The sequence below is a fragment of the Aptenodytes patagonicus genome, chromosome 2 (genome assembly GCF_965638725.1).
Source record: "Aptenodytes patagonicus chromosome 2, bAptPat1.pri.cur, whole genome shotgun sequence".
Classification (NCBI taxonomy): Eukaryota; Metazoa; Chordata; class Aves; order Sphenisciformes; family Spheniscidae; genus Aptenodytes; species Aptenodytes patagonicus.
Window position 1 is genome coordinate 102,091,795 of NC_134950.1, and position 26,669 is coordinate 102,118,463.

Genomic DNA, 26,669 nt, shown 5'->3' on the forward strand with positions numbered 1-26,669 from the left:
GCCCTCCCGCCACGCGCGCCCGCGCGCAGGCAGACGACGCTCGGAAAGCGGCGGCCTGAGCTGTCGGCGGCGGGGCCCGAGCCGCCCGTTTATTGCCGTGGGGAGCCGGGGAGGGGACAGCCCGGCAGGGGACAGCCCGGCGAGACCCGCCGCCGCCGCCTCCTCTCACCCACCCCCTCCCCAGCCCCCTGTGCCCCCGCCGGGCCCCAGCTGCCGGGTGCGGCGCTTCCCCGCCGGCCGCTCCGAGGTGCTCAGGAGATGATCTCCGTCTGGTGGCGGGCCAGCGCCGGCGGCAGAGTCGTCCCGCAGGGGCCCGGGAAGTGGAACCTGGAAGGAAGCAGCCGGGTGAAGGGGCGGGCAACGACCAGCGCACGCTGCTTTTTTCTGGCAGCGCCCGAGTGCGCTTGACACGCAGGTAGCTAGTTAGTCCTGCTTCTGCGGGAGGGGCTTTTAGGCCTCCTAGGGCTTAGGGACAGACTTCAGCTTCACACTTAGCAAGGTACAGTTGTGTCTCCAGTGTAAGTTAATTCCACCAAGAAAGAACAATCCTCTTTTCTTACTTACTAGAAGAAAATAGTGTCTCTTAAGCATTGGGGGAAAAAACTAAATCATGTTTGTTTAAAAACGTTCTAAGCATTTTAGCCGTTCAATGCGAAAGACAGTGAAGGGACTAAAGATTGCTAGTTTAAAACTGAACAGCTTTACCTGAATCTGTTTGTAGCAGGAGTAGCTTCCATGTTAAATTCTGCAACTGGCACTCCTCTGGCAGATACCTGAGGGGCAAACATAGCAGCAGGATACACCACGGAGGAGGTCCCGACCTGCAGGGACAGGGCGAAAAATCACGAGTGTAGCAGGCCAGTAGTTAGACAGATGGAACCAAACCAACCCACAAGGTAAGGACCCTTCTCAGAACACTGGATCTGCAGAACTGCTAAAGCATGGAAGATCCCTGCAGAAATGAAACCAAATCCATATCTATATTTAGGTGTCACTGCCTATGTAGCTATTTAACATAATGTAGGAGTCGGGAATTGTTTCTCCGATGCAACCCAAAGAAACCTGTTTGGGGATTGTGACAGTAGCTGAACAAAAAAATCCCAGAAACAAAATGGCGGACTTTACTTTCAGGAAAAAAACCACAAGTTGTCCCTTCTGTTACTTGAGATTATTTTCTGAAGGGTACACGATATTCTGAGCAAATGTTTTGGTCAGCGATCTGGAACCTGCATGCCATGTAAACAACCTCACAAAAAAAGCAGCACATGGTAACAGCTAGCTACGTTCTTACAACATTTTGTAACTTTTTTTTTTAAACTGAGCATCAAAATAATCCTGTTTTTCACTGTTTGAGAAATTCCAATATTAGCTAACCGCTAACACCTGTGTACACTAAGTGTGGACTGCAGATGCCAGCTGAGCAAGATGCGCACATGCTGAACCTGTTAACTTCTGAGTAGCATACGTACATTTTCAAACTTCATGGTCTTTTAATGTTTTACGCTCGACACTAGGGAGTCCCTCAGGGGCTCTTAGCCCCCTCGGGGAAGTGCAGATGCATCTCCTTTACCCAGGAGGTGCAACCTCTTTAGCGTGGCTTCCCTGCCGGTTAAGAGGCTAGGTAACAAAAGCGTCACTCACTACCAAGCAGAGGTCGCATATCTCAAGCTCCTTCTCAACCTCTGTGAGAATGTCAGGATCCAGGGTTTCGCCAAACCACACAACGTGGGGACGGAGGAGCCCGTTGCAGCCATCCTCCTCACACCTGTTTAAAAACCACAAAGGGACAGCGTTATGCTTCTGACGTGGACATTTCAACCTGCAAAATGGCAGAGCAGTTTTCATTCTCATTTGGACATGTCTTACCTGCCCTCGCTCTTTCTCCCTTCTCTTTCACAGCCCTCCCCACACCCTCCTCTACCAAGTGCCGGACAGAAGGCAGCTGATGCTGTGCTACATGCGTGTTGGAAGTACACACACTCTGCCTGGTCACACAGAACAGGTTGCTGAACAGTCGTTCAACTCAGATACTTAATCACATCTTTCCTTTGCTCAGCTCCTGAAATGCATGAAACTTAAAAACATAGTATGTGCTACAGACCTCTGCCTCCACCAGCTTTAACAAACCGGCCAACAGATTTTTAAGGAGAAAGTGAACTGAAAGACAGAAGCGCTGCGTTAGCCTCTTTTCCGTAGAAGCCAGATGAAAAATACGCTGGTTTCTTGCATCTGCAACTAGCTAAAGCAAAGCCTCAGCCATTATAAAAAAGCACCGTGGCGTATTTAGTGCCTGCGGGGGACTATGCAGGGGCTGTACCCCAGCACAGTATTCCAGACTGACCAACAGTAGGTAGCGCCTGCAAAGTAACAAAACGTTTACTGTGTAGCACTTAGTTTCCTACTGCGATTCTCCTCCTACTCCACTTAGTACAAAACCTATGAATTTAGGCATGTTTCAGCTTGACGCTCAAGTACACAAGCATGCGATCCCTTTAGCATCGTGGTAACCTTCTAGTACACGCTCCTGTTGCCTGCTCTCCCCCGTAACGCCAGGTTTAGATTTAGACTCGGTTCTCTGGCGCAAAGTCCCACGTCTTTTTCTCCTGTAGAGTGTTTCTGTGCCCTTCCAAAACTACGTGAACTGTAATACAAGCCTTTGAGATGCACAAAGCATGAAGAGGTAACAGCAAAAAACAAAGCAGTCCATACGTACTGAGGAAGGTCTTCAACTGGAATCGTGGCGTCTTCTGTTTCAGGATCTGGAGCCCTGAAGTTACAAAATTGAAATACGTATTCAATCATACAAAGTGCACTTTGTATATTAATAAAAACTCAGTATTCTCTAAAGCACACTCTTCCATCCAATCAAGGAATCTTTGCAACTTCAGCCCACTTCAACACCTAGTACCACCCTAAAATGCCACACGCAGGGCAGGCAGCCATTTGTCCAGAATTATCCCAGAGCTAAGCAGCTGTAATAAGCTGGTCAAAGTCTGTCAAAGGCACAACAAATACATACGTAGCTATCTAAAGATCTGGTGAAATGCAAAGGGAAAAAAAGCCCTAAAAATCTATGAGCATATGCCTGTCCCGCCCCCCCGCCCCCTTTTTTTTCATGGTGAAAGAAAGAGAATGGCTAGAAAAAGGAGACTGAAGGATTCTTCTGCAACTTTTTAAGTTGCAGAAATCCTGGGAACTGATGATTCCCTCCTGATTGTTTCACACATCTGTATTTTGAGACCTGTAATCATGAGAATCTCACTGATGAGTTGAAGGACAAAAGCTACAAGGTGCTCAAGAGATGCAGAAGAGGACAATCCATGTATCAAGTGATGACAGTCCAATTTAAGGAATAAGCATCCACTTTAATAAAAAACCTGGAAGGCGAAGAGGATGGGAGTAAACACACATTCTCAAAGAGTACAATCAGTTGATGTCCAAGATGAGAGTTTCAGACCATCTGAAATTGTTCTAATTAAAACGTATATAATGTTGTGCTGACAGAGGTTAACAGTTATTCATTCACAGGACTTATGGTATCATGGGCTCTCACTGAAGTTACCAAACGGTATACCCATGTTTCAGAACAGTTGTGTAAAATTTAAGCATTAATACTACTAAAGGAAAATGGGGTGGTTGGCTGAAACTCCTGTACGCTCCTAAAATGGCTCCTTTTCTATTGAACAGCAGACAAAGTAGAAAATACAGAGAGTTTACAAGGCAGACGTATTACCCTTTCCCGGCCAATGCGGGGCATATTGGACTCTTGTAATTTGCAGCCACGTTTCCACAGTTGGTGCATCGAGTTTTAAATAAACTACCTGAAATGCACAAAGAGAAAACATCAGGGATCACGCGATTGCTCTGAGGCATGGCTGCACGAACAAGTGGTTGTGTTTATTCCGGGCGGCCTTTATTCAGCTTTGAAGACTGTACCTTGTCGGTAACTTACTACATGAACGTAACAGCCAGGCGCTGAAACCTGGCAGCATTATGAACGAGACGCTATTTACACAGCGCGTACACATGCTCTTGTTCAGCAACCCAAGGTGACCAGCGCCATAGTTAAGCACAGACCGGGCCCAGCAAAGACAGACGCAGCCCTTTCAGCTGAAAAGCCGCAGTGAACAACAGCCAACAGTCCCTCTAAGCTAGGATTTGTCACCTCGTTCTACCTCACGACATGAGTAATACACAGCCTCGTAACAGTATCTCAGAGGAAAATCATTGCTTAAAGTATTACTGAGGGAGATGATTTCTGCTTATTGTTTCTCCCCTTAAACCAGAGACGTTCTCTAAAAAAATATATATATGCTGTTTAACGCTATTTCGTTTTATGCGAACTCCCCAACGCCAAGACTTTTGTAGAGTTACTAATGTGCTGTAGAGATGCGCAACATTGCCAAGAGTTTAAAATTGTTTCTGTTTTGTAAAGAATAAGGATAATAAAAATTAAACTATACCCAAGGCTTTACCCTTGGATCCACAACTGCAAAACAATTTGTGCAGGTTTCCTGTGTCCCGATCACAAAGTAGCGGTGGGAAATCCCATTTAAACCTTTCGCGATACTTAAGTTAAGCAGCATCATAGCGCTGGAGGACCAGGATGGGACTTTCTCCTGGGAGACTTTCACTCTGCGGCAGGGCCTGCGGAGTGGAGAAAGGAGGAGTGGGGGCACTCCTCAAAGGATGGAGAAGGGCTTCCTCACCCTCGTTCTCTCCACACCTGTACGCTTCCTCAGATCCAAAAGCCCTGCTGACCCCTGTGGGCTGCACCTGCGCTGTGCTCCTCTGGCACTTTGCGGGAGAGGGGGTGGGAGCGAGGAACACCCCTAACTACAGGGAAGAGAAAGGGAGTGCCACTGGGCGTAGGAGAGAAAGGTAAGGGCATCTCATCTGTTTCCAGCCCCTTCTTCCTCCTGTAGCCAAGGACCGCACAGGTGGGTCTTTGAAGGACAGGACCGGACCGAGGGAAAGCGGCAGGTAGCAGAGCGGAAAGCACCAGGGCTGGCGAGACCAGTCTTGCCAATACAGCTTTTACTGGTGGCGATACCGACGTGGCACCACCACTACCACAGAGCAGAAGTCCTCAACGGATTCCTTCCTCCTCTCCTAAGCAAAATCAGCCAAGTATCCCTATCGGCATGTATTCAAGTGGATGTGAGGCAAAACTGAGCGAGTGGGAAGGGAGAACCAGTTCTTGTGTACTGTCAGAATCCATTAAAAAAGAAAGATGAGAAATAAAGGGAGGCTATGAAGTACCCGAAACAACTTCCAGAAGAGAACAGGGTGACATTGTGAATAGCTTCATACAAGTTATTATCATTTTAAAGACAAATTTCTTTCCTCCCAGTACTTATCCTGCTCTCTCTTCTCCCCCACCAGTTCGCTGGCCTGTAGCAGACAGGTAAGCTGATTCTTACCATGAATTTCTAAGAGGTGCTTTGTGCCTGCCTTTCTGTGTAGTTCATCAATATTCTGAGTAATGACCACAACGCTCCTTCCTTGCTTGCTCAGTCGCCTTTCGCACTCTGCAATGGCGATATGCGCAGGATTTGGATGTTTACTCAACATCACTTCCCGGCGGTAATGGTAAAATTCCCATACACGAGAAGGGTTTCGCGCAAAAGCCTCTGGCGTAGCCAGCTCCTGGAAAAGACATAACAATTCATTCTACCAAGGAAAGGGCAAGAAAATCCCCTCCCCAGATGAAGCCTGCTAGCACACTGCCATTCACGCTGCTACCAGCATAACAAGGCAATCAAAAGAAGATTATTTATAACCAGATGCAGTTGACAAGAATATAGTTCAATAGCCCTTATGAGGATGACAAGTCAAAGTACCTTATTAAATGAGGAAATAACTGATATCAATAGTGTGGTATATGGTTCTACATAGTAAACTCGGACCTTATTCCGTGCTGCCCTACCAAACTATTAGGAGTTTAGCACAGCACAAAGGAAGATGAGATATTTCAATGCACATGATTTTTGGCATTCAAAACTCTCTTTTCCACAGCAGCCATAAAACTCAGCATCGTGTGGATGTATTTTCCTTTGCTAGCAATTTCTTTCTGCCTTAACTGTAATACAAGTCAAATTACAGCCATCGTCAAAACAAAAGTCTAATGTCTTGTCTTTTATGTGCCAGTAAAATCTAAGCTATACTTTTCACACTAACATTAATTTTGCCTTATCTTTGTTTAAAATGAGTAGCTCAGTCTAATGCTTCAATGCACAATTCTACTGATATAAAAATGCTGAATACAAGCTTTCTGATGCAGAAGGACCAGGCATTTATGCACACCTGTGCTTTATTTGAATTGATAGTCACTGAAAGAAAAAACGCATCTTTAGATTCAAACCAACTTGAAAAATGCATCTCTCTGACCCCTTTTTAACTTCACCAAACCTTTCATGAATGCTGTCATTAAAAACCATAAAGAAAGCAAACGTGATTGCAGTGTTTGAGGTAGCAGTTACTGACAGTATAACGGTTACTTGAAACATTCGCAGCACCACGCAGGATCAGACTCACGAGGCGCCTATACAACTCGCACATTTTGGCCCTTGCCGTTGCACCACTCCACCCTGCAGCGTCTGCTTCCGCCTCCTCTCCCAGGCCAGTGGCTCCCAACGCTGGCAAGATCGCACCAGCAAGAGAGACAGAGCTTGTGGGAGAGTTAAAGGCTGTGAGGAACCCTGACCCCAAACAAACAAACAAAAAAAATCCTAGAACGTTTTTAAAGAGTATTATGAGAAATCAAGATTAAAAGAAAACAACTAGTCGGTATCATCGATTCTGTCCTTTGTCATATTGGTAAAAGGTTCTTAAGAGTTGAAAACAGGAAAGGTCCCACGAGGTAGGAAAACAGTGAGGGTGCCAAAAGAGGAGCAAACAGCTAAGCTGCAAGGCAGCAAGAAAACAAGGACGGCAGAAAGACCCAGAGCTGTCTGCAAAAACTTCGTTTTTCCCAAACAACCGATAAACCACAGGACGGAAAAGAAGTTGCAGCTGCAGAAAGCAGCCCCCCCGCAGGGCACGGGGAAGAGCTGCAGACACGGCTGCAGGGAGAGCTCTGTCCCCACCGCACTGCCACAGGAGCGCTTCCACCCCCTGAGGCACCCAGCTTCTTCTGACTCTTCCTGCTCACCTACCTGAAGGACTGAGAAGCACGGCTGCGCAGACACGTGCCACCAGTACGTACCTGGGCTTGCCACTTCCTCCAGAAACCTCCAGCCCCTCTGAAGGTAGGAACTCCACTCTCGGCGCTAACACCGGCTCCTGTGATAATGGCTATATGCTTCGCTTTGGCAAACACTTCTCGAAAATCAGCCATATCTATGCGTGGGGAGGAAAAACAAACAGCTGTTCAGACGCTTACACTTTTATACAAGAGGCCATACAGGCAGTGCTGGCAAACTTATGCATCCAGAAATGGCTTCTACATACACCTCCCATGACTTCAATTTCAGAATACCAACTTGTTTCTGAGTTTCTGTATATTGGAATTTGAAGGACAATTCCTGGAGATCCTCAAAAATGCGTATGAGCAAGCCCGGTGGGGCAACATGTATTAAACTGTGAACACGCTCTGTATTTGAAAGACAGAACCTTAAACTAAAACCCCACACTAGATGCTACCATGGTAACAACTACTGCTGCTGCCACCACCACCACCACCCAGGAACGGTTTGCTTCCTAATTGTAAGGTAAGATCCTGAGATGAAAAATATTTCCGTTTAGTTACAAAGTATCACCTTCGAAATTAAGATAATTGGGGAAAACACATTTCCTTCTGAGGCATCTTGCCCATTTTCTAGGTTTGCAATTGTATTTTCTGTTTTTGAACATATATTCCCTCCATTTTCACCTGCATGGTAAAGTAACTTGGGAAAAAGAGAGGAAATTTCCTTTGCATTTTTCCAAAAAAAAGATTAAAAAGGAACAGGTTAGCTAAAGAGAGACAAAAAAAATCTCTTCCAGTTTACTTCAGGTATTAATTTTAAAGCAACATATTTTAGAATCACAGAATGGCTGAGGTGGGAAGGGACCTCTGGAGATCGTCTAGTCCAACCCCCCCTGCTCAAGCAGGGTCAGCCAGAGCAGACTGTCCAGGACTGCATCCAGCCCAGTGGGTTTTGAGTATCTCCAAGGATAGAGACTCCACCACCTCTCTCTGCACAACCCGTTCCAGTGTTTGACCACCCTCACAGTAAAAAAGTGTTTTCCTGTGTTCAGATGGAATCTTGTGTGTTTTAATTTGTGTCCATTGCCTCGTGTCCTGTCACTGGGCACTACTGAGAAGAGTCTGCCTTGTCTTCGTTCCCTCCCATCAGGTATTTGTATGCATTGGTAAGATGCCCCTGAGCCTGGTCTCCTCCAGGCTGAACAGTCCCAGCTCTCCCAGCCTCTCCTCATATGTCAGACGTTCACAGCCATTCATCATCTTTGTGGCCCTTTGCTGACTCTCTCCAGTATGTCCATGTCTCGCTTGTACTGGGGAGCCCAGCGCTGGACCCAGCACTCCAGCTGTGTCTCACCAGGGCTGAGCAGAGGGGAAGGATCGCCTCCCTCCACCTGCTGGAAACGTTCTGCCGAGTGCAGCCCAGAAGGCTGTTGGCCTTCCTTGCCACAAGGGCTCATCGCTGGCTCATGGTCAACTTGGCGTCCACCAGGACCCTCAGGGCCTTTTCTGCAAAGCTGCTTTCCAGCTGGTCAGCCCCAGCCTGTCCTGGTGCATGGGGCTATTCCTACCCAGGGGCAGGGCTTGGCATTTCCATTTGCTGAACCTCATGAGGTTCCTGTCAGCCCATTTCTCCAGCCTGTCGAGGTCCCTCTGGATGGCAGCACGACCCTCTAGTGTATCAGCCACTGTTCCCAGCTTTGTGTCATCTGGAAACTTGCTGAGGGTGCACTGCCCCATCATCCAGACCATTAATGACGGTGTTAAACAGCATTGGCCCCAGTATTGACTCCTACAGTACACCACTAGTGACTGGCCTCCAGCGGGACTTTGAGCTGCTGATCACAACCCTAATCTTTGTAATTCACTATATGGTTCTTTTTTTTTTCCCCCAAACCAAAGGCAGGTAAGTTTTTATAAGGAGAGATAGTCACCGGAGAAGTCCCAAGACCCACAGCACGAGCACCATAGAACTGGGCAGAGAACACTACGATACTGATGCCCCGTCTGCGGTTGTAAACGAAACCTCACAAAGCCCTTGAACGTGTAAAGATCAGGCCAAAAGTCCTGCTCATCCGGTATCCAGTCTCTGACAGCAGCCAAACACTGATGCTCAAGACGGCAGAAAAAGCAAGTGCACCTGGGCTACCCAACTGTTAGGGATTTTACTATTACACCTGTGAAGTTCTGTGCATGGTTTTCAAATTAAATCGCATCCTCAAGTTAAAAAACAAAGCCAAAAAACCCCCAAACAAACAAAAAGAGGGTATTTACTACTACTAGACTGAACAAGGCTCCTGGGGTTACCCAATACCCTGCTCCCAAGTTGTTACAAATGCTCGAGGCCCTCCATAATTCTTGTACAAAGACACGAGGAGTGAATTTTATTACCCATTAGGATTATAAAAAGGAAATGCAATTAATTAGCATACATTTACGTGCATAAATTATAAATACCAAAACCAAATCACCAGGCAACCATACTAACTGCAGCTATGCGAGGGTTTTTGGAACTATCCATAGAAGGTAAATTTTAGCAGCTGAAAAAAAATAACAACTTCACGCTCTTCTAAACGTTTTGAATTAAACTATAGATTCTGCCTATTACATGAATCCTTCTAGAACTTCAAATCTGGCTTAAACACCTGTCTGGGGTACTAAAGGAAACAAAAAGATGTCTTACTTGAACTAGGACGAGCCATTTCCAAGCAAAACTTCTGTTTCTTTGAAGAAGAAGCCGCCTTAAGTCCACAATATGCTTGGGAAACCAACCTTCTAGCGGTAAATTGGAAGAGACTCATCAGCGTCACTTGGAGGTACGTTACCTGAGAAGAAATAAATGAAACACAAGCGGCCCATTTAGGGACCGTATTTCTGCAAGCTCCCTGTAAAGAATTCTCCATAAAGAACCAGGTACAAACGTTATTCGTGGTTTTCTCCTGCGCATCACTCGGCCAAAGAGTTTTACGTTTCGGAGGTATTCACCACCACGGTATTCCTGCTTTACGAGACGATAAAACGTTCCATGCGATCTAACAGGGCTGCTGTGTCTCCCTTTCGACGATAAAGGCTACCGTAACGCCTTCAATTCCACCAACCCCGGCACCAACCCCGGCGGGCAGCAAGCGTACGTGCAGCTGCCCGCCTGCGGAAGGGCGAAGAGGAGCCGCGCCCGGCGCGGCTCCCAGGCCCCCGGGGAGGGAGGCCGCGGGGCCGCGGGTTCGCGCCCCGCCGGGGGGGTACTTACCTCAGCGGCGGGGGACCGGCGGCGGCCGCGGCTGTGCGGCGCTGAGGCCGAGGCGTGCGGCGCCGCACGTCCCGCCCCGGGCTTGCGGCGGGGCCGGCCCTCGCTCCGCTCCGCCCCGGCCTCGCCTTTCGCCGTTAACAGCTCGCAGAGCTCCCGGCCGGCAGCGGGTGCGTGAAGAGGGGCCGCAGCTGGTGGGGACGGAAGGGAACGGAGCCCGAGGTCAGCTGCTGTGGCACCGCCGCTCCCTCTCGACGTTGCGCTTTCCCTGCTTCGATGCCCCACGTAGCGCCAGAACGAACACGTTTTCGGTTAAATTACGCCCAAGTAGGTCTGAAAACCTGGACGCTTTTCCAGCGTCATCAGTCTGAGGTTCACCCTCAGACAGTCACAGTTTACACGTTTGCTGATGGAACTTCTGTACGCTGCTGTGCCAACAGCACTCGGACATTCATAGGGTTAAAAAAAAACATCCTGAGAGCCTAGTTTCCGCAGTTCTTTTATGAGGAAAGCTGTTTTTAGCTTGTTTTTCTGCAGAAACAAGACAGCAACTGCTTTCATCTGCCTCTTCCTCTCCACCCTTCCCCAACAACTTCAAATCTCTTTCGTCCTTTTCAGTCAAGCTGAGGTTTCACTCATTTTTTCCCTTTGCATTCTGTAAATTACCAGCTAAACAGATGAAGAGGTCCCTAAAATGCGCGCCCAAACACGGAAAAGGCTGAAAGGCAAGTCCCCCCCATACTGCAGAAGTGCTCTTTTAAGTCCACCACCTGCTAACCAGCCCAGGCAGCAGCTTCTCCCTTGGAGCCGGTCCCTAGGTACAGGGCACGGGGAGTTACAGGAGGGAAGCAAGGGGGTCAGGGGGCAGGCAACGTCAAGGCAGGTGGGGAGAATACCCAGAGGTTGCTCCCAGGGGCTTGCAGCCTACATTTCTTTCATCACACTGCTTCACGGCACTTCCTATTACTCACTTCGTAACGGCACAAAATGTTCTGTCTCCAGTTGCAAACACGAAGGAGTTTAATCAGCAGTACTGATTAAACACTGTGCTTCTGCTTGCTGGACTGTACCAGCTGTTGTCTGACCACTCTGGCTGAATCTCCATAAAGGCCTGCATGCTTGAAAAAACAACACAGAATAAATTCAGAAAACAAGACAAAGGCCAGCGTGATCTCCTTTAACACTCTAACTATCCTGATGGTCAAAATCAGGTAATTCTGCCTGGACTGGGGAAACCACCCAGATGACGGGTTTGTTCCGGCAGGTCAGACGAATGAGGGATGGGCTCTGCGCTACATTATTCAGTATTATGATTGGGGTTGGTTTGTTTTTTTAAATCGAGGTCTTAGTATGGATTGTACATCCTGCTTATTAGGCAGTGTATTTTTTAGATGCTGGTTAAGATAATATTAAAAAAAAAAAGGCAATTTGCAGTTGGACTATAGCCATGGTTTTCTTCCACCGATTACGAAGTTCAGGAGAGCAAACTACTGGTCTAACATTACTAACAGGAAAAGTGCTTCCGTTTATGTACCAGAGTGTTGAGGAGCACATCAACTAAAATGCTTGCATTTTCACATTACCTCATTGCACTCGTTAGATATGCTCCTTCTAACTTTAAATTAACCCAGGGCAGGGCATGTTAACATGCAAGGTTTGCAAAAGTACAGGTCTTTCACTAATCACAGAAGTCATGATAGCACAGGTTATGCAAAATGGGTAGAGCATGAAACTAGGTTGGCTTGTTTTGGTTTCTTTGGCATGTATAGATTGTATACCCCAAGAAGCACAATTATCCCCGTGTTTCTGAAGCAACCAATCACGCATTCTGTATTATCAAAGGTCTGAAACAACAAACAGCCTAGTTTGGCTGATGCTAACCTGGTATAAATACTGCATCTTTGCCATAAGATGGCCACATCAACTTTCAAAGTTGTTTGTAGCGGCCTTGAAGAAATATATTTATGCAAGTGTGTGTGCACATGCGAGAGTGTATTTTTTAAAAAGCTTTATAAAAAGATTAACGTGGCATCTAAAATTAACTTGAAGACCGTGGTGTCGGGTGTAGGTACCTGGCAGTGTTCTAGGATCATCTGTGCCTGATAAAACACTTCTGCACGAAGTGTTTTTTCTATTACAGTAATTTCCTCCAGCAGCAGTATCATTAATGCAGCAAAAGCAACTCCAGGTGGACACAAGAAGTGTGAAATGTTCTGCAAAGGTATTCATTCCACCAAAATCAATTAACACGTAAGAATCCTGTCTCAGAGAAGCCAATAGCTATGTCAAGGGCAACTTCATCCCCCGCCTCTTTGCACCCCCCCACCCCAGCACATTACCCTCCCAGCTGCCAACTGTGTTGTACTCAGCTGAGGCTTTTACATATTTAGCAATGTGTCTGTCTTGTCTGTCTTCCAGGAGCTTGTCCCATCTCCCCTTGACCCACAAAACGCCATTCTCTGGCAGGAGTTCCACAGCTCTGCTCCCTCGCCCGTGAAGGAAGGAGAAAGCAGCAGGTGAGGAATGTGTACCCACAGGGGCTGCTATTCTCCTCCTCTTAACGCTGCATGAACCGGTCAGTGCTAAAACAGGTTAATACCATCCAGTCTTCCACTCCAATCATATTGCCCTTCAGCATTTTTACAAAGTACTTTGCATCTGAGCCCCGTCAGCTAGGAACAGCTTACTATTTGACCATGAAACCTAATTGTACCAAATACAAGCAAAACATTTTTTTTTTTTAAATCCCAAGTAAACAGTCTGTATTCTAACACACAACAGGTCTGTACCAATTAAATACAGTATGGCAGTATATAAATTACAGTTCTTTACAGTAAATAGTAAAATACGAGAGTCCGCTTACTGTACACAACAATCAAAGAAAGAACAGCAGCTTTTCAGTAAGGTCCCAGGTATCTCAATCATTCACTTGCTAAGAAACAAAGAAGAACAGATACAGCAGGCCATTCACTTCACTCATTTTTTTACCGTGTTACTTTACAAATATCCAGAACGCTTGTTCAGGCATCTACAGTATCTACACGTGGAACAACCTTCTTAGGAATTCATGAGCACCAGACATAAATCCCTCCATCGTTCCCATTATTAAAATAAACTTTACAGATTAAAATTACTTTAGCAGGTTCTATTTCATCTTGATAATAACCAGCAAGTAACAAGTGCAAAGTTTGCAGTCATGATCCATTTACTGCTTCTTTGTTTCCCCATTTCCCCCCCACACCCAAAAAACCAAACCCCCCGCAGAAAAACCCAAAATGTCGTCCTCTCACACCCTTGCAGTAATACTGGTTCTGCAGTCAAACTGCCCGGCTGGCTTATGTTAACATATGAAATGCCAGACGTATAGCTTCAGGCATTGTTAGTCATTTCAATCCAACGCCAAGTCAGCACAGTGGCAGGCCTCTAGGAAGACAAAAAAAAATACGAAGCAGTTGGATATTTCAGTGTGCTTAAACACAGAACATAAGGCTGCACGGTGCCCAGTGACTAAAAGAAACATGGCACCAAGTTATCAGTTAAAACATTTACAATAGAAAGATATAAACAGCAAATGTGTCAGTCTAAAACAAGTTCTTTGGTAATTAAGAACAGCAAACCGTAGCTTTTTTTTTTCCAAATACGGATTTACATCCTGGTTTTTCCACAATAAAATATTTTTTGTTGTTTAAAATATATCTCCCAAGTTGTTGCGTAACAAATAGTCCAGTACCTCAGTTATCTACAGATCAGCTTTAACTGTATTTTAGTGTGCAGCCGTATCTGCTCACTGGCAGACAAACTATAGATACACATTCATATATATAATATATATATATTATTTATAAAAAATTAGAGAATTAAGTCAAGGACTCTAGAGAATACACATTCCGTATGGACAGATTAAAATGTACAATAGCTTCAAAAATCCGTAAAGTTTTCTACACAGTGATGCGTGTAGTAAGTGCAAAAATACTGCAGTTTAGCTAATCCAAGATTTCCTGTTTTCCTGTTTCCTAGAAAAAGCAGAAGCCGCTCCATCTCCCGAATGGCAGAAGACGACTTCTCCTGTTTTAGGAGCGGATGATGAGCCTTGAAGCACAGAACTTTTCCGTTTCTCTGAAGTGGAAGATGCCTGAGACCGTGAAGTGCTACTCCATCTCCTTGCGGAAGCTGGTGCTTTGCTGAGGCGCCCAGGACGAACAAAGACACCGTGTCGTGGTTTGCAGTGGAAATACTCTCTGCCTTTTACAGTTCCATCATGCTTCCCTTCAATGACAATAAATGCACAGAATTAATGGTTGGTACTTTCATTAGCACAGACAATTGCAGCATTGAAGTGTAAGTACCTTTAGCTATCTGTCAAATAGTCAAGGTTGTTAATGCTGAGTGATGAAGCCAGATGCATACCATACACTAGGGAGAACAAAACCTGGAAAGGAGGGCTTGAATTGTGACCAAAAAGATGATTTCCTAAAATATTATTTCGTTAACTAACAGTTTAAAAAGTCCGGCATTTGTTCATTTTACAAAATAAACTACCCTCAAAACCAATTGCTTACAAAGCTTAAAACTTAGCTGCCGGAGAAACTTCTAGTATCAGTGTTAGTATCTATTAAACTACTAAAAACAATCTTTTTAAAGGTCTGAAGCATTTCTGTAGGAGTCTCTTAACACTTGCTGAGCACTGACTTTTTCTGACCCCACCGAATTGAAGTTAAAGAAAACCTGTGCTCTGTAATTCAGCTTTCCCTGGGGGGGGGACGGGGGACGGACAGGACGGACACAGGAAATATCTCTGAAAAGTACAGACAGCAAACCTATCTGACAAGTGATATCCACTTAGTACTGCCCACAAACATGCATGTTGATTTTAAAAAAATCTGCCAACTTTAGGCTTTGCTTGTTTTTCTGATCTATAAAAATAGATGGGTACCAACGGGAACTACCACAACACACAAAACAACACACAAAAGCATTATTCTGCATAAAGCAAGAAGAACAGGGCTTTAAGACAGTGAAAAATTAATCAAAACAGAAAGCCTAGAATTGGGTGTTTCAGATACCAAGCTTACGTGAAATTGGAAGTACTTCCCAGGACCGAACAGCATACGATTGTAGTGCGACTTTAAAAATAGATCACGCTAGCTGCATAGATAACCCAGAGCATATTTAGTCTTACCCAGCTGAACATTTAGTTCAACTCCAACCCAGATTCCAGCTGAAAAATCCACCGTTCCAACGTATCTCACCGTGCCCATCTTATTACTTCCAACACAGACTTGTTCACCCACGGCCACCCAGCTAGGCAAGACGTGGGCTTGATCTGCAGAAGCACCTTCTTCACAATCGGAACCATCCAAGTGGTCCTTCCCAATAAAATCGTCTACGGAAGTATCAGGGTAAGTCTCAGGGTCTGAAGTCTCTTTTACCAGTACAGAACAAAAAGGGCTTTCCGCAGCGCCTGCAAGCCGGTCGCCTGCTGCTGCTGCAGAGCTCAGCTGGCCCACGCACGTGCTCTGCTCCTTGTCAGTGCCTCGGGGTAGCTCCGAGGCGCTCACTCCGTTAGAGGACACAAGGGAACACGACTGCAGAGCTGTCGAATGGTCAAAGTCCTTTCCATCTTCAACACCCATGAACTCTGTAAAGGAGTGATCTTCCAGAATGTCCGTCGTGTGCTCAACTGTTGCTTCACGCGCCGAAAATTCAATTGTACGACAGGTATTTTTGCCATCCAAGGAACTTAAAGCTGAAAATGATCCAGCTCTGGGTAACTGCTGAGAGTCTGTGTCAGTGGCATCGAGGGACAGTGGTACTTGTTCCGTTAAGGCACTGTTTTCTTTCAGTGGTAACACCGGTAACTTTTCTCTCACTACCTCCTTTTCTGACTCTCGACATTCCTTGTTCGAAGAGGATCTTAAATCATGTGCAAGAGATGATCCTGAGGGATCATTAGAGTCCAGCTCCTTCGTGTGAGTGGCTAGCTGGTCTGTGCTATCACTACAGGGGACAAGCATGTCAGACAGAGTAGCGTTAGAGGCACTGTGGGAAAAGTAGCCACTAGTAATACTGCTAGTGGTGGGGCTGCGGGATACCTCTTTCTCAAGAACACGTGAACTCATGAAGTCTGATTTAGAAGAAAACCATTCCCTGTTCTCCAGGCTAGCATTGTAAACACTGAAGTCAGCAAACTCCTCCGGTACGTAAGGCCGGAAATTTTGAAAACTTTGTGGACTTATCAGCTTCTTATTAATGGCCTCCAACTCACTGTCTTCCTCCTCGGAGTCCTGCAAAAGAAGAGAGTGTTGCATGGGATTAGGAACCTACGACAGTAAGTTTTTCAAAATAAACTAACCTTCCTTGATTTTTTCCTTTCTAAACATGGAAGAATATATACCTTTAATATTCCTTAATTGAAGAATGGAAGACACCTCTGAAAAGAACTGCTGGGGACATATCCTGTCTACACTGAGATATTCAATTTTTAGAAAATAAATTCTAAATAGTTCAGAAAATATAAAGCAATAAAGTTTGGCATAGGAAAGCCCACAACATGAAAAAGTTATATGTTTACATATTTTCATCATACTCAGTTTTTAAAGCCATGTATTATAAACCTTCCCCCCCCCCCCCCCCCCCCCCCCGATTTAGACTAATTAAACCTACTGAAGGTATTCTATAGAGCTAATTGACCACCTAACAAGATAAACATAAATATAAATGGAAGAGGCCTTACAGGGTCTCTACTGCAATACTGATTATTAAAAAGTATCCTGCACAATGGGATTTTCTATTAATCTGATACCAGTGAGGCTAAATAATTTTCTTTACCCCTACCTATCACACCTGAACACGTTCACGATGTTTGAAAATAAAGGCAAAAGGATCAAATATTACAGCTAATAATCACGGGAGCATTTGTATGCATACATGTACATGTTTGGAGGGAAATAAGTGACACTGATCAACCTGGCAGAATTTGGACCAGTCTGTAGTTAGCTGAATCTTTCTTCTTTGTCATTCTTGAAGACAGGACTGACATTTGCTCCCTTCCAGTCTTCACGTACCTCTCCCAATTGCTATGACATTCAAAGATAATTGAGAGTGGCCTTACAATAACATCAGCCAGCTCCCTCAGCACTCGTGGGTATGTTTACTTAAACAAACACGCAGTTTGTTTAAGTGCTCCCCAACCTGGTGGTCCTCTACCAAGGGTAAGTCTTCTTTGTTCCACACTTTCCCTTGGGTCTCAGGGGCTTGGGATTCCTGAAGGCTAGTTTTACAGATAAAGACTGAAGTAAAGAAGGCATTGAGTACGTTGGCCTTCTCCAAGTCATTTGTGACCAGTTCCCCTGTCCCATTCAGCAGTGCAACAAGTACGTTGGCCTTCTCCAAGTCATTTGTGACCAGTTCCCCTGTCCCATTCAGCAGTGCAATTAACTAAAACATCCTCGTAGGTATATATTAGGAAACATATGTTTATGTGACAAGATCTTTTTCCTAACCTAGAGGTGTTTGGTTTTTTTCCCCTCAGTTTTTGTTTGTTTGATTTTTAAAAAAAAAAAAAAAAAGAACTGTAAAGACGTTCTAAATGACTTCACTTTTCTTTTATCCTGCATTTTTTGAAGTGATCGCTACTCACTATGGCCCTTACCTATAACAAGGTCTCATTTTCACTCCTACCATGTTCAAGCTCATAGCAGACATAATTCAGTCATATTACTCATGCACAATGGGCTCTTAAGCTGAATCAAGATTTCCAATAATATTAAATTTTTGCTGGCAGAGCAATCAGTATCTGAAGAAGATGCCTCTACTTGTCTAAGTATATCTGACAAATCCAACCATATTTCAGATTATTAATATTTGTTCAAGTAAAGGCTTGGCATCCTTCGCTTACTAGTTTTTACAGCTCTGCTTCAGAGTTATTTCTCATATGGAATTTGGATGAAAGCTTTACTTTGCAATTATTTATTTCTCTGCAGAGGAGTGATAGTGTTATGAAATGTCACATAAGACTATTGAAAATTATTTATGTTACTGAAAATCTTGTTCTTTACATTTGAAATCTATAGGCAGTCCCTTTAAAAGTAATGGACAAAATTCGTGTGCACTTTTTTGACCTACAAATACCCTTCCAAGCACTAAAGCATTATGCAAAGCATCTTTTTTGCATGTTGGAGTATACCTGTTGCTTGTCTCTGAGGGACCTTTTCTCAATTATTCTGCTTACTCCTTCCCTTTCACCCTTATTACTTACGCAAGATTAAGTTTTGCTCTATGCAGAACCTTGTAGTTAGTTGTTTTTAAATTATTACAAACTCTAGTGTTTATCAAATACAGTGGGTTTAAGATATTACAGGAACTCCAAACCGATAAGCATTTCATGAAGGAAGTATTTCTAGTCGATACTAGCTAAACATCCACTTGAAGCCAAATGGCATTTTTATAACAGAGTTCTTTGTTTCTCCTTTGAATCCTGCAAGATTCCTCATTTGACTGAAAAAAAAAAAATCTTAGTACACACAGGGTCCCCATTCAGAATCAGACTGGATAAGAGGTGCTGTAAGTGAGAAATGGCTCTGCAGACACACAGACATTGGCGATTTGATTAGGAGAAGTCAAACAAGTAACCACATTGCCAGTCATGTGTCGTTTCAGGGTTATCCATCATCGTAAATACAAAAGCTAAGGTGCAGAGAAGCAGTCTTATTACTAAAAGGGTCGTGAAGAATGCTGCAAATAGGTGACAAGACATCCCCTTGTGACAGGCAAAAGGTGCCCCTTGTGGGGACAAGAAATATTTCCTTTCAAAGCTCCTCTTGAGCTTCCCGATTGGGAAATTCCAGAAACAAAGCAATGTCAGGGTTCTTCAAATTCCTGTGGATGTAAGATGTGGGGAAAAAAGAAGGAAGCTGCCTTGTACTGCTCAGGTTATTGGTAGGAATACAGATAAAATCCTTGAAAAATTGGTAAAGAAACTGCAGTCGCTTCCCTGGGAAGTTAACAGAAAGACTATAATGAAAAACAGATTTAAGAACTGATAACAGTAAGAATGTGCCAGCAAGAATTAAGACGACTATACCTCAAGATTTAGCAGTAACAGAAGCAAAGTAAGCAAGAACACAGAGCAGCTTCCCTACACCTGCTTTGTAACAAACATACTGTGTAATTAAAAGTTAAAGTATCCGAGTTTTCAAATCCCTAAATTATACCTCTCAAGTAACCTCAAAGATGCAAATTCCCATTTTACTAATTTAAAAATCAGTAATACTTATTTAGCGGTTGCCCCACTGGTGCTTCAATTTTCATCGCCCGCTAGGAGGATTTGCTCTTAGCCAAACCCCTCTTAGACCTGTTAATTACAGGCAGTATTCAAATACACTCAGTTTGAAAACATTTCATCTGACCGTAACAAATTCCACTGTACTCACATATTGTATAGAACATGCCCTTATGTCATGCTGTTTTGAAACAGTTGCAATACTAAACGCATGTGGAAGTACTGTCTGAAATTTTAGGTTGAATGCTCATTTCAGGCCAACTGAATAAAAATATTTTTGTTAACCACTCTTTTTTTTCCTTTGACAGATGTGTTTTGAATATTCAAGAGAAGTTAAGAACAGATCCCAGAGAAACATGAGAAAAAGGCCAAACATCATTTTTATGCCTACTTAGATGCACAACATTAATTTAGTTATTAATAGCTTCCTGTATGTTTAGCTGCTTCACTTCTATGGCATTTTTTTACATGCTGTAAGATGCAAGTGAGCATCACACCCGAAGCGACACCAATCATCCAGTGATTAATTAGGAGTATGAGGCTCTGTACCTTGGAGTGATCATTTACAGTATTGATTAATAACGTGAAAACTTCACTTCGAATCAGATGGAGAGGAGCAGGCAGCTGAAGTTTCACGTGGAGCCGTGACGCTGCCCTAGTGTAATCTCTGAACTCATTCTGAGAGCACATCCAAATGTGTGAAATATATACTCCAGCCTAGTTAAAACATAGACTTGCTCCAGCTCTGAAAAAGGCAGCGTAGCCTGGGAAGCCTACATCTTACAAAGGCTTACTTCCTAAAGTGATAAAAAACCCCGGAAGCCATCATTTGATAAACCCAACACCGTAAGCTGGCAGGGCTACGCAAAGCAGCTGCCTCAACCTCCTCCCCACTAGCAACTGCTAGTTCTTGCCTGCCTCCCCAGTACCCACTCAAGTGTCTGGAAGGTGATCAGACAGGGGAGTAGGTCCAAATGAAATGTAACTCCATGGTAGTCTAGCCATCAGCTGGATGGATCAGTTCCCTTGATCTGACTTACTATGCAACTGAACAAAAAGCTATGTTGATGCAAGGCAGAAGTCAGTGCACTGACTTCTGGGTAGGAGCAAGCAGCTAAGAATTGAAAGAACAGCTCCTTCCAGGGCCCTGTTGGCTACAGCAGATCTACACTGTTCAATGAATTAGTTCCATTCTAATTGGAAAAGCCTGGTGCAGGATGTTGCCCTTTCCCAGCTCTGAAAGCTTCTCCTTATCTTTGGAAAGCAGTACAGGCAAATGCCTGGGTTAATTCAGGGCATGCATGGGGTGGGACCCTGTTTTTACTCAAGGGATTAAAACTGCACTGAAGTTGCTATGGAAAATTTTGTAACAATTTAGTTTCCAAGGGATGTTTTTCAACCCACTAGAAGATTTTGCCTTCCAAATACCTTTATGCTATTTGCATCAGTGACTCAGTGTGAGTCAGCATGTCAGCTACCTTATGGAAAATTAACACAATTGAGAATAAAACAGCTGCTACTCAAAACCAGTAGCCAAGCTTCAAATATATACACCAGAACACTCAGGATACTTTAGTATAACAACCTACAAAATAGCATTTGAAATCCAGAGCAGATTTTTTTTTAATAGCTTGGCTATATGGTAGGAATGAAAATAACCGTTGAATAGGAAGAATCCATCACTAGCACTTTGTGGTAAAAGAGGCCTATAATACTTACGGGAAATAATTTGAAGGTTCTGAATTTTAAATCTAAAGCTCTGATTAAAGCAAGTATTTACAGCCATGTTCAACAGCCCAAAAACCAAGTCCATCATACAGCAGAAATGATGATACGCTTTTTGTTGAAGCAGCAGTGAGAAAAGGATTTGGCAGGTGAAGATTAAAATAAAAGCCCTCCACCTCAATTCACCGCCTGAATTATGATGAAGACAGACTGCATGTTAATTAAGAGCGGCAATCTTATTTTAGTCATATTACTGCCACATCAGGCAATGAGAAGCTTTTTATAGTGTACCCACACCTAAATGCATGGTTACTTACACCAAATGGGATCATTCCATTTACTCTGGGGTATAGTCACAAAATCTGGGTAACATACAAGGTATATTAGAGTGACAACAACATGGTTCACTAAACCACCCTTTACTTGATCATTTGTGCCCTGTAAAAACTAAAACCTCCCCTCTCCCACCCACCCCACAAGACAAATCACGTATGAATATTAAAAAAACCCCAAACCAACCCAAAAACCCAAAACAAAACGAAAAAAAACCCAAAATGCAAAAACCCAGTTGAGTTAGTTCCAATGACAGATTGCATTTGCAAGCCAGGCAAGCAACTGTTCATTATAACCATTAGTTACAATCAATCCCAAGTGATTATATCCACATTTCACCTTTTTTCTGCTGCAGTAGCGTAAGTGCCTTAAGCCCACCACCAGGCCTCGTAACAGAAACTGGTACAAAACTTACAATCTTTTCCTCACGTATGCTATTGCTTTCTACAGGCATGCTGCTGGCATTAGTTCCTGAAGGCACAACACAGCCAGCGCAATGCACCCGAGATGAAGGCATGCTCTGCAAAGGTTAAGACACACAACACATCACACAAACCACAACTCTGACCACAGCGCTAAACACGTGCAAGTTAGAAAGGCATTAAGACGGGATGAAAGTGAAACACCCATGCTGGCCACGTATACATCAACACTCAAGTTAACAGGTAGAGAAACTCATGCGCTCCTCCCAACAGAGTTTTAGGTTGAGGAATAAAGGTCAGAATTATAACCACTCTAGAACACTGTTTCACAGAATTACGTTTTATCTATGAAAAAAACACACCAACACCTTGCTGGAGAAAAAAAATGCAGGTTACTGTTACTTTAAAATATAACAAGTACCCTGTAAAGGAGAGTACTTACCAAGAAGTGGAAAAAAACCCCAGTGTTTCACGTAAAAAAACAAACACCAAAACCCCACCACATACAATGAACAGCCTGATTAATTTTACCAGAGAATTACAACGTTCTATTGCAACAGATGCATGCTGCACATGATCTGCCAAGTACACAAAATCACTTGATCTCCTTTAAAAAAAACAGGTGGTTTTCAAAGATTACCTCTTGACTAAGCAGAGGTCGGCTTTCAAGCGGGGTCTTCTTTTTATGTTCCTCTTTCACTGGCATTAAGGGCTTGAAAAACTTTGGTGGCTGAGGAGAAAATGCTTTAAAAGGGCTGGCCATTAAAGCATGGGAATTCTCTGCTACACCACCTAGGTAAAAAAGCAAAAATACTGTATTTCAGTTCTTCATATCTCGACTGCAAGAGCATAATTCAAAATAACTGAGGGTTAAGCCATCCATTTGGCAAGTTGTTGGCTACAGAAAAATGTCAGTATTTAGTATTCAACCACTGGCCCAAGCATGAGAGAACACAGAGCTCAACAAGGGCAGATTATGCCCCTCTGAAGTCTGGAAACAGAAGGAAAGCAGAAAATAGCAGTATCTGCCCCCTCCATTCTGAGGCACCAATATTTCTCCTTTTCCTCTCAGTCATAAAAACAGTGGGAAGCGTCCCTGAAACTGGAACTGACAGCTCTTTGCTTCCTGTGCCTCGCCTGACCTCTGCCCACAACACTGCAATTCTGCCCTGGAACCAAGCCAGCAATCCTGCACGACCAGGATGATCGAAAAGGAGATTATAGGCAAGGAAGCAATGAATAAACTCTCAGTCCCGCTTTACTGCAGCAGTATCTCTACCTGTATTGCCTGATCAAGAAGAGCATGTTACAATTTGACCTAGAAAATTAGGCACCTGTGACACTGACACAGCAGAGCAAAGATCCAAACCATGTAAAGAACCTGCAAAAGGACCCTTCCTACTTTAATGAAAGCATCTTCATTTCCAAATTCATAAAATAACAGCAGCTCCTTTTTGGTTTGTTTGTTTGTTTTCCCTTCTACTATTTTGATTCACATTTAGCTTGTTCTTCTGCCCTCCTCTTGGTTTTTTGGACACCCCCAACTTCCCACATCCTTTCCTGGATGTCTTCACGCCTTTCTCCCTTTCTCCCCTACTTCCAGATTATGTTTAGCTGCTAAAGCAAGCAGCTGGATAATGCATTTAGTAGGAAAAGAGCACTGAGAATTTAATTTTCAGTTTAATGCAGTAATTAAAATCTCCAAACACTGTCATTACGTATATACTTTAAAGTCTCACCACTGCCATCTTTGCTCTTGCGAGGTGACTCCCTGGGTAAAGTACCATAGCATGATACATCTTGATAACTGGAAGAACAGTCAGATATATCTAGGTGACTTTCAGACCAACCCTAAGAAACAAAAATACATAAACATGCATGCTGATACAGACAAACATGGAAAAATTAATAGGTAAACTCAAAAGTAGGTTGTTTTTTTAAAAAAACCAAACTGAAGGAATGTCAAGTTACTGACTTAAGACAATTTTCTGTCTCACACAAATGGATTGTTTAGAAGCTAATTAGCTTTTCAGGGAAGTATATTAAGTTTTGCTATAACTTCCCCCTTCTTAAATATCAGTTTCTACAATTCTAATATGAAGAGCAGAGAAGGACAAGAAGGTTTAATTCAAATTAATACGTAATTAGTGCAGCATTTTGAAGATACATTACGTAAACAGACCGTTAAAAATACTGTTTTCCTATTTTTTTCAGTTCTCAAATACATCTTGTTTCAAAGAGGGGGGAAAAAAAAATCTGAGAATGTGTGCTGTTTGTTGTCACATTTACATACCTTATCATCTTCATCACAGGCAGAAAGATCTAGTCGGCTACAGGATACCTACAGAACACCAACAGGCAGAATGACAAAATGCCTACCTTTTATTTATAAAATATAATGCCTTGAGGAAACACCGTGATCATTTAAGTCCTAACAACTTTTCTGTTAGCTCTTTTCAGATAAGATTATTTATAAGGACAGCTATGTTTGTGCTGTGTGAGTGGGTGACAGAACACATAAAATGCACACAAAATGGAAACTATCCCTTACACTATGAAAAATGTTAAAGGGACTTTGAAGTAAAAGTAATCTGCAACAGGGCAGTTGTCATCCTAAACTACTTCCAAAACGAATATCCTTATAAAAGGAGAAGAGTTTTGACCAACCCTCCCACTTCCCTGTCAACTTCGTTATCTCCTAGGATGGACAGTTGTGGGGAGGGGTTTTGAGTGACTCATTTTCATTCATGACAACTTTCCTACAGGTTGGTTCATCCTGGCTCAGAATAATCATTACCATATCACATTGTGCAAGCATTACATCAGCACACAAACGGCACCCCCCTGCCCCATTAGTACTAATTTACCAGAGGATAAAGGGTCCTTACGTTGTGGACATTTGGAGTGCTGATGCTTCTGCGGATGTTTCTTGCTTTGGTGGAGAGCGCCTCTTTGACTGTGACTGCCTGCGTAAAGAAAAGAACACACTAAAAACAATGCCATGGTCTCCTCATAAGAAATGATCAAGCAGGATAGAAACTTTTTTCAGCATGGCTAACAGCAGCAAACAGGGCTTGCATTTACAAATCTTAATTTGCACACACAACCGCCAAAATTTGTATCTGAAATTCATTCTTTGGCCTTTGCCTGTTCAGGTTCTGCATACTACACCATTGTCAGCTACAGTTACTAGACCCACCACTATTGGAATTCTGTATTTCACAGAAGCAACTTAGTCTTACATTTATCCATCCAATGTTCTCTAAAAAAAACCAAACTAAAAAACAACCTACACAATATTTTTAAAAGATCAATCATCTCTACTTGAATTCTCATAATCCAGTTCAAAAGGTCCGAAAAGTGCCTTTTCCTTGCCTGTCTTAGTCGTTCAAGGCTCAAAATGTTCTCCACTTGCAGCACACCACGTGTGTATTTTTCAATGTACGTTTCACCATCGGATGTGCCCTCATTCTCACTCCTTGCAGCCATCAGCGCTAAGGTCTCGCGATCCTCAATTTCTTCTGTAGCCTAAATTACAAGTTACACTGTTGAAGTTTTTAAAAATTAAAGCCTATTGTTTTTAATGTATTAATTCACTTCTTTAGACCATCTCAATCCAGAAATTAATTTGAATCAATAATCCTTAACTTAATCAGTAATCCTAATTGTAATCAATGATCCAGGACTTTTCAATACAGGTGTAAGTGATGCTGAACTAAGAAGAGGTCATGCTTGGGAGAAGTTTTTGCACATTTGCTGCAGTCAATGTACTTCTAGAAATAATGCATATATAACCTGAAATTGCATATGTTAAGGATTAACTAATGACAACTTCTTAGGCAAGTAAATGCAACTTCCTTCCCAAATCTTAGATATTCTGTGTGATTTCTCTAGACTGTAAATTTTAAGTACTAGCACACAAAAGTGACAAGACTATTTACATTTTCATTTGTCCAGTTTTTTTACCTTTAAAATAAATTTTATAGTAGATTTACAATTTGTACAAGCTTTTTCTATAAAAAGCAACTTATATTCCTGTGAACTCATTTTCCCAGCTATTCTGTTTTCACTGACCTGAACATCCCTCTGAGTCCCCTCTATATTCTCTCTGTAGACACTAATACGATTTCAAAAATAGCCCTACTACAAGAACTCAGTTAAACACAGTAGAAGAGAAAATAAAATCCCTACAGTTTTCAACTGTTTAAAGATAAACATGATCTCACCACTGAACTTCAGGATATACACTTTGGCAAGCTGCCTCCTCTTAGCAAAGCAGGACATTTACTTCCCAATCAGTATCACCAACTGCAGTAGGTCATTCTGTTCCTTTCAGTGAATTAACCAGAGCAATATGGTACAATTTACCTTTGGTATATTGGATACTATTTCATAGGTCACTCCACAGGCATAATATATATTTTTCAAGGATATTCTCCTTTTCAGGCTCTGGGTAAAACTCTAGAAACAAAGTCGTTT

At 43.3% G+C, this 26,669-nt stretch overlaps 2 protein-coding genes and 1 long non-coding RNA gene across 11 annotated transcripts in view; 1 reads left to right on the top strand and 2 right to left on the bottom strand.

The window, feature by feature from the left end:
- Positions 1 to 56: 56 nt before the first annotated feature.
- Positions 57 to 10,485, bottom strand: SIRT5 (sirtuin 5). 2 transcript variants are annotated; one of them, XM_076332268.1, is made up of 9 exons: positions 10,434 to 10,485; positions 9,870 to 10,011; positions 7,208 to 7,341; positions 5,424 to 5,649; positions 3,734 to 3,821; positions 2,714 to 2,767; positions 1,642 to 1,765; positions 706 to 821; positions 57 to 327 (listed from the first exon to the last, which is right to left on the bottom strand). In XM_076332268.1, the coding sequence occupies exons 2-9, from the start codon at positions 9,985 to 9,987 to the stop codon at positions 252 to 254; spliced, it is 936 nt and encodes a 311-aa protein (XP_076188383.1). In that variant the 5' UTR covers positions 9,988 to 10,011; positions 10,434 to 10,485; the 3' UTR covers positions 57 to 251. The 2 variants fall into 2 exon arrangements, with proteins under 2 accessions (XP_076188383.1, XP_076188384.1); XM_076332269.1 differs by lacking the exon at positions 10,434 to 10,485 and adding an exon at positions 10,108 to 10,165.
- A 961-nt stretch (positions 10,486 to 11,446) lies between these two features.
- On the top strand, positions 11,447 to 14,725 carry LOC143156717 (uncharacterized). Its single transcript, XR_012994674.1, has 3 exons — positions 11,447 to 11,641; positions 12,849 to 12,946; positions 14,448 to 14,725. It is a non-coding gene; the product is annotated as an uncharacterized LOC143156717 (long non-coding RNA).
- Positions 13,069 to 26,669, bottom strand: part of KIF13A (kinesin family member 13A) — a 122,281-nt gene continuing 108,680 nt past the window's right edge. For 3 of the 8 annotated variants that reach the window (XM_076330608.1, XM_076330607.1, XM_076330605.1), the window contains 8 exons: positions 26,559 to 26,651; positions 25,566 to 25,718; positions 25,079 to 25,156; positions 24,484 to 24,531; positions 23,930 to 24,041; positions 22,831 to 22,982; positions 15,610 to 16,714; positions 13,070 to 14,696 (listed from right to left, as the gene is read on the bottom strand). In XM_076330608.1, the coding sequence (XP_076186723.1) occupies positions 14,410 to 14,696; positions 15,610 to 16,714; positions 22,831 to 22,982; positions 23,930 to 24,041; positions 24,484 to 24,531; positions 25,079 to 25,156; positions 25,566 to 25,718; positions 26,559 to 26,651 (2,028 nt within the window). In that variant the 3' untranslated portion in view covers positions 13,070 to 14,409. Of the gene's footprint in view, positions 14,697 to 15,609; positions 16,715 to 21,752; positions 21,798 to 22,183; positions 22,289 to 22,830; positions 22,983 to 23,929; positions 24,042 to 24,483; positions 24,532 to 25,078; positions 25,157 to 25,565; positions 25,719 to 26,558; positions 26,652 to 26,669 lie in introns of those variants that run through there. The other 5 variants (XM_076330612.1, XM_076330611.1, XM_076330606.1 and 2 more) reach the window with 5 other exon arrangements.

Excerpts from the sequence above, each read along its gene's own strand:
- SIRT5 (XM_076332268.1), bottom strand. The coding sequence starts at position 9,987 with ATGAGTCTCTTCCAATTTACCGCTAGAAGGTTGGTTTCCCAAGCATAT. Across the intron at positions 3,822-5,423 it reads GCACCTCTTAGAAATTCATG|GTAGTTTATTTAAAACTCGA; the intron begins GTAAGAATCAGC and ends TGTGCATTTCAG. Across the intron at positions 328-705 it reads CCTGCTACAAACAGATTCAG|GTTCCACTTCCCGGGCCCCT; the intron begins GTAAAGCTGTTC and ends GCTTCCTTCCAG.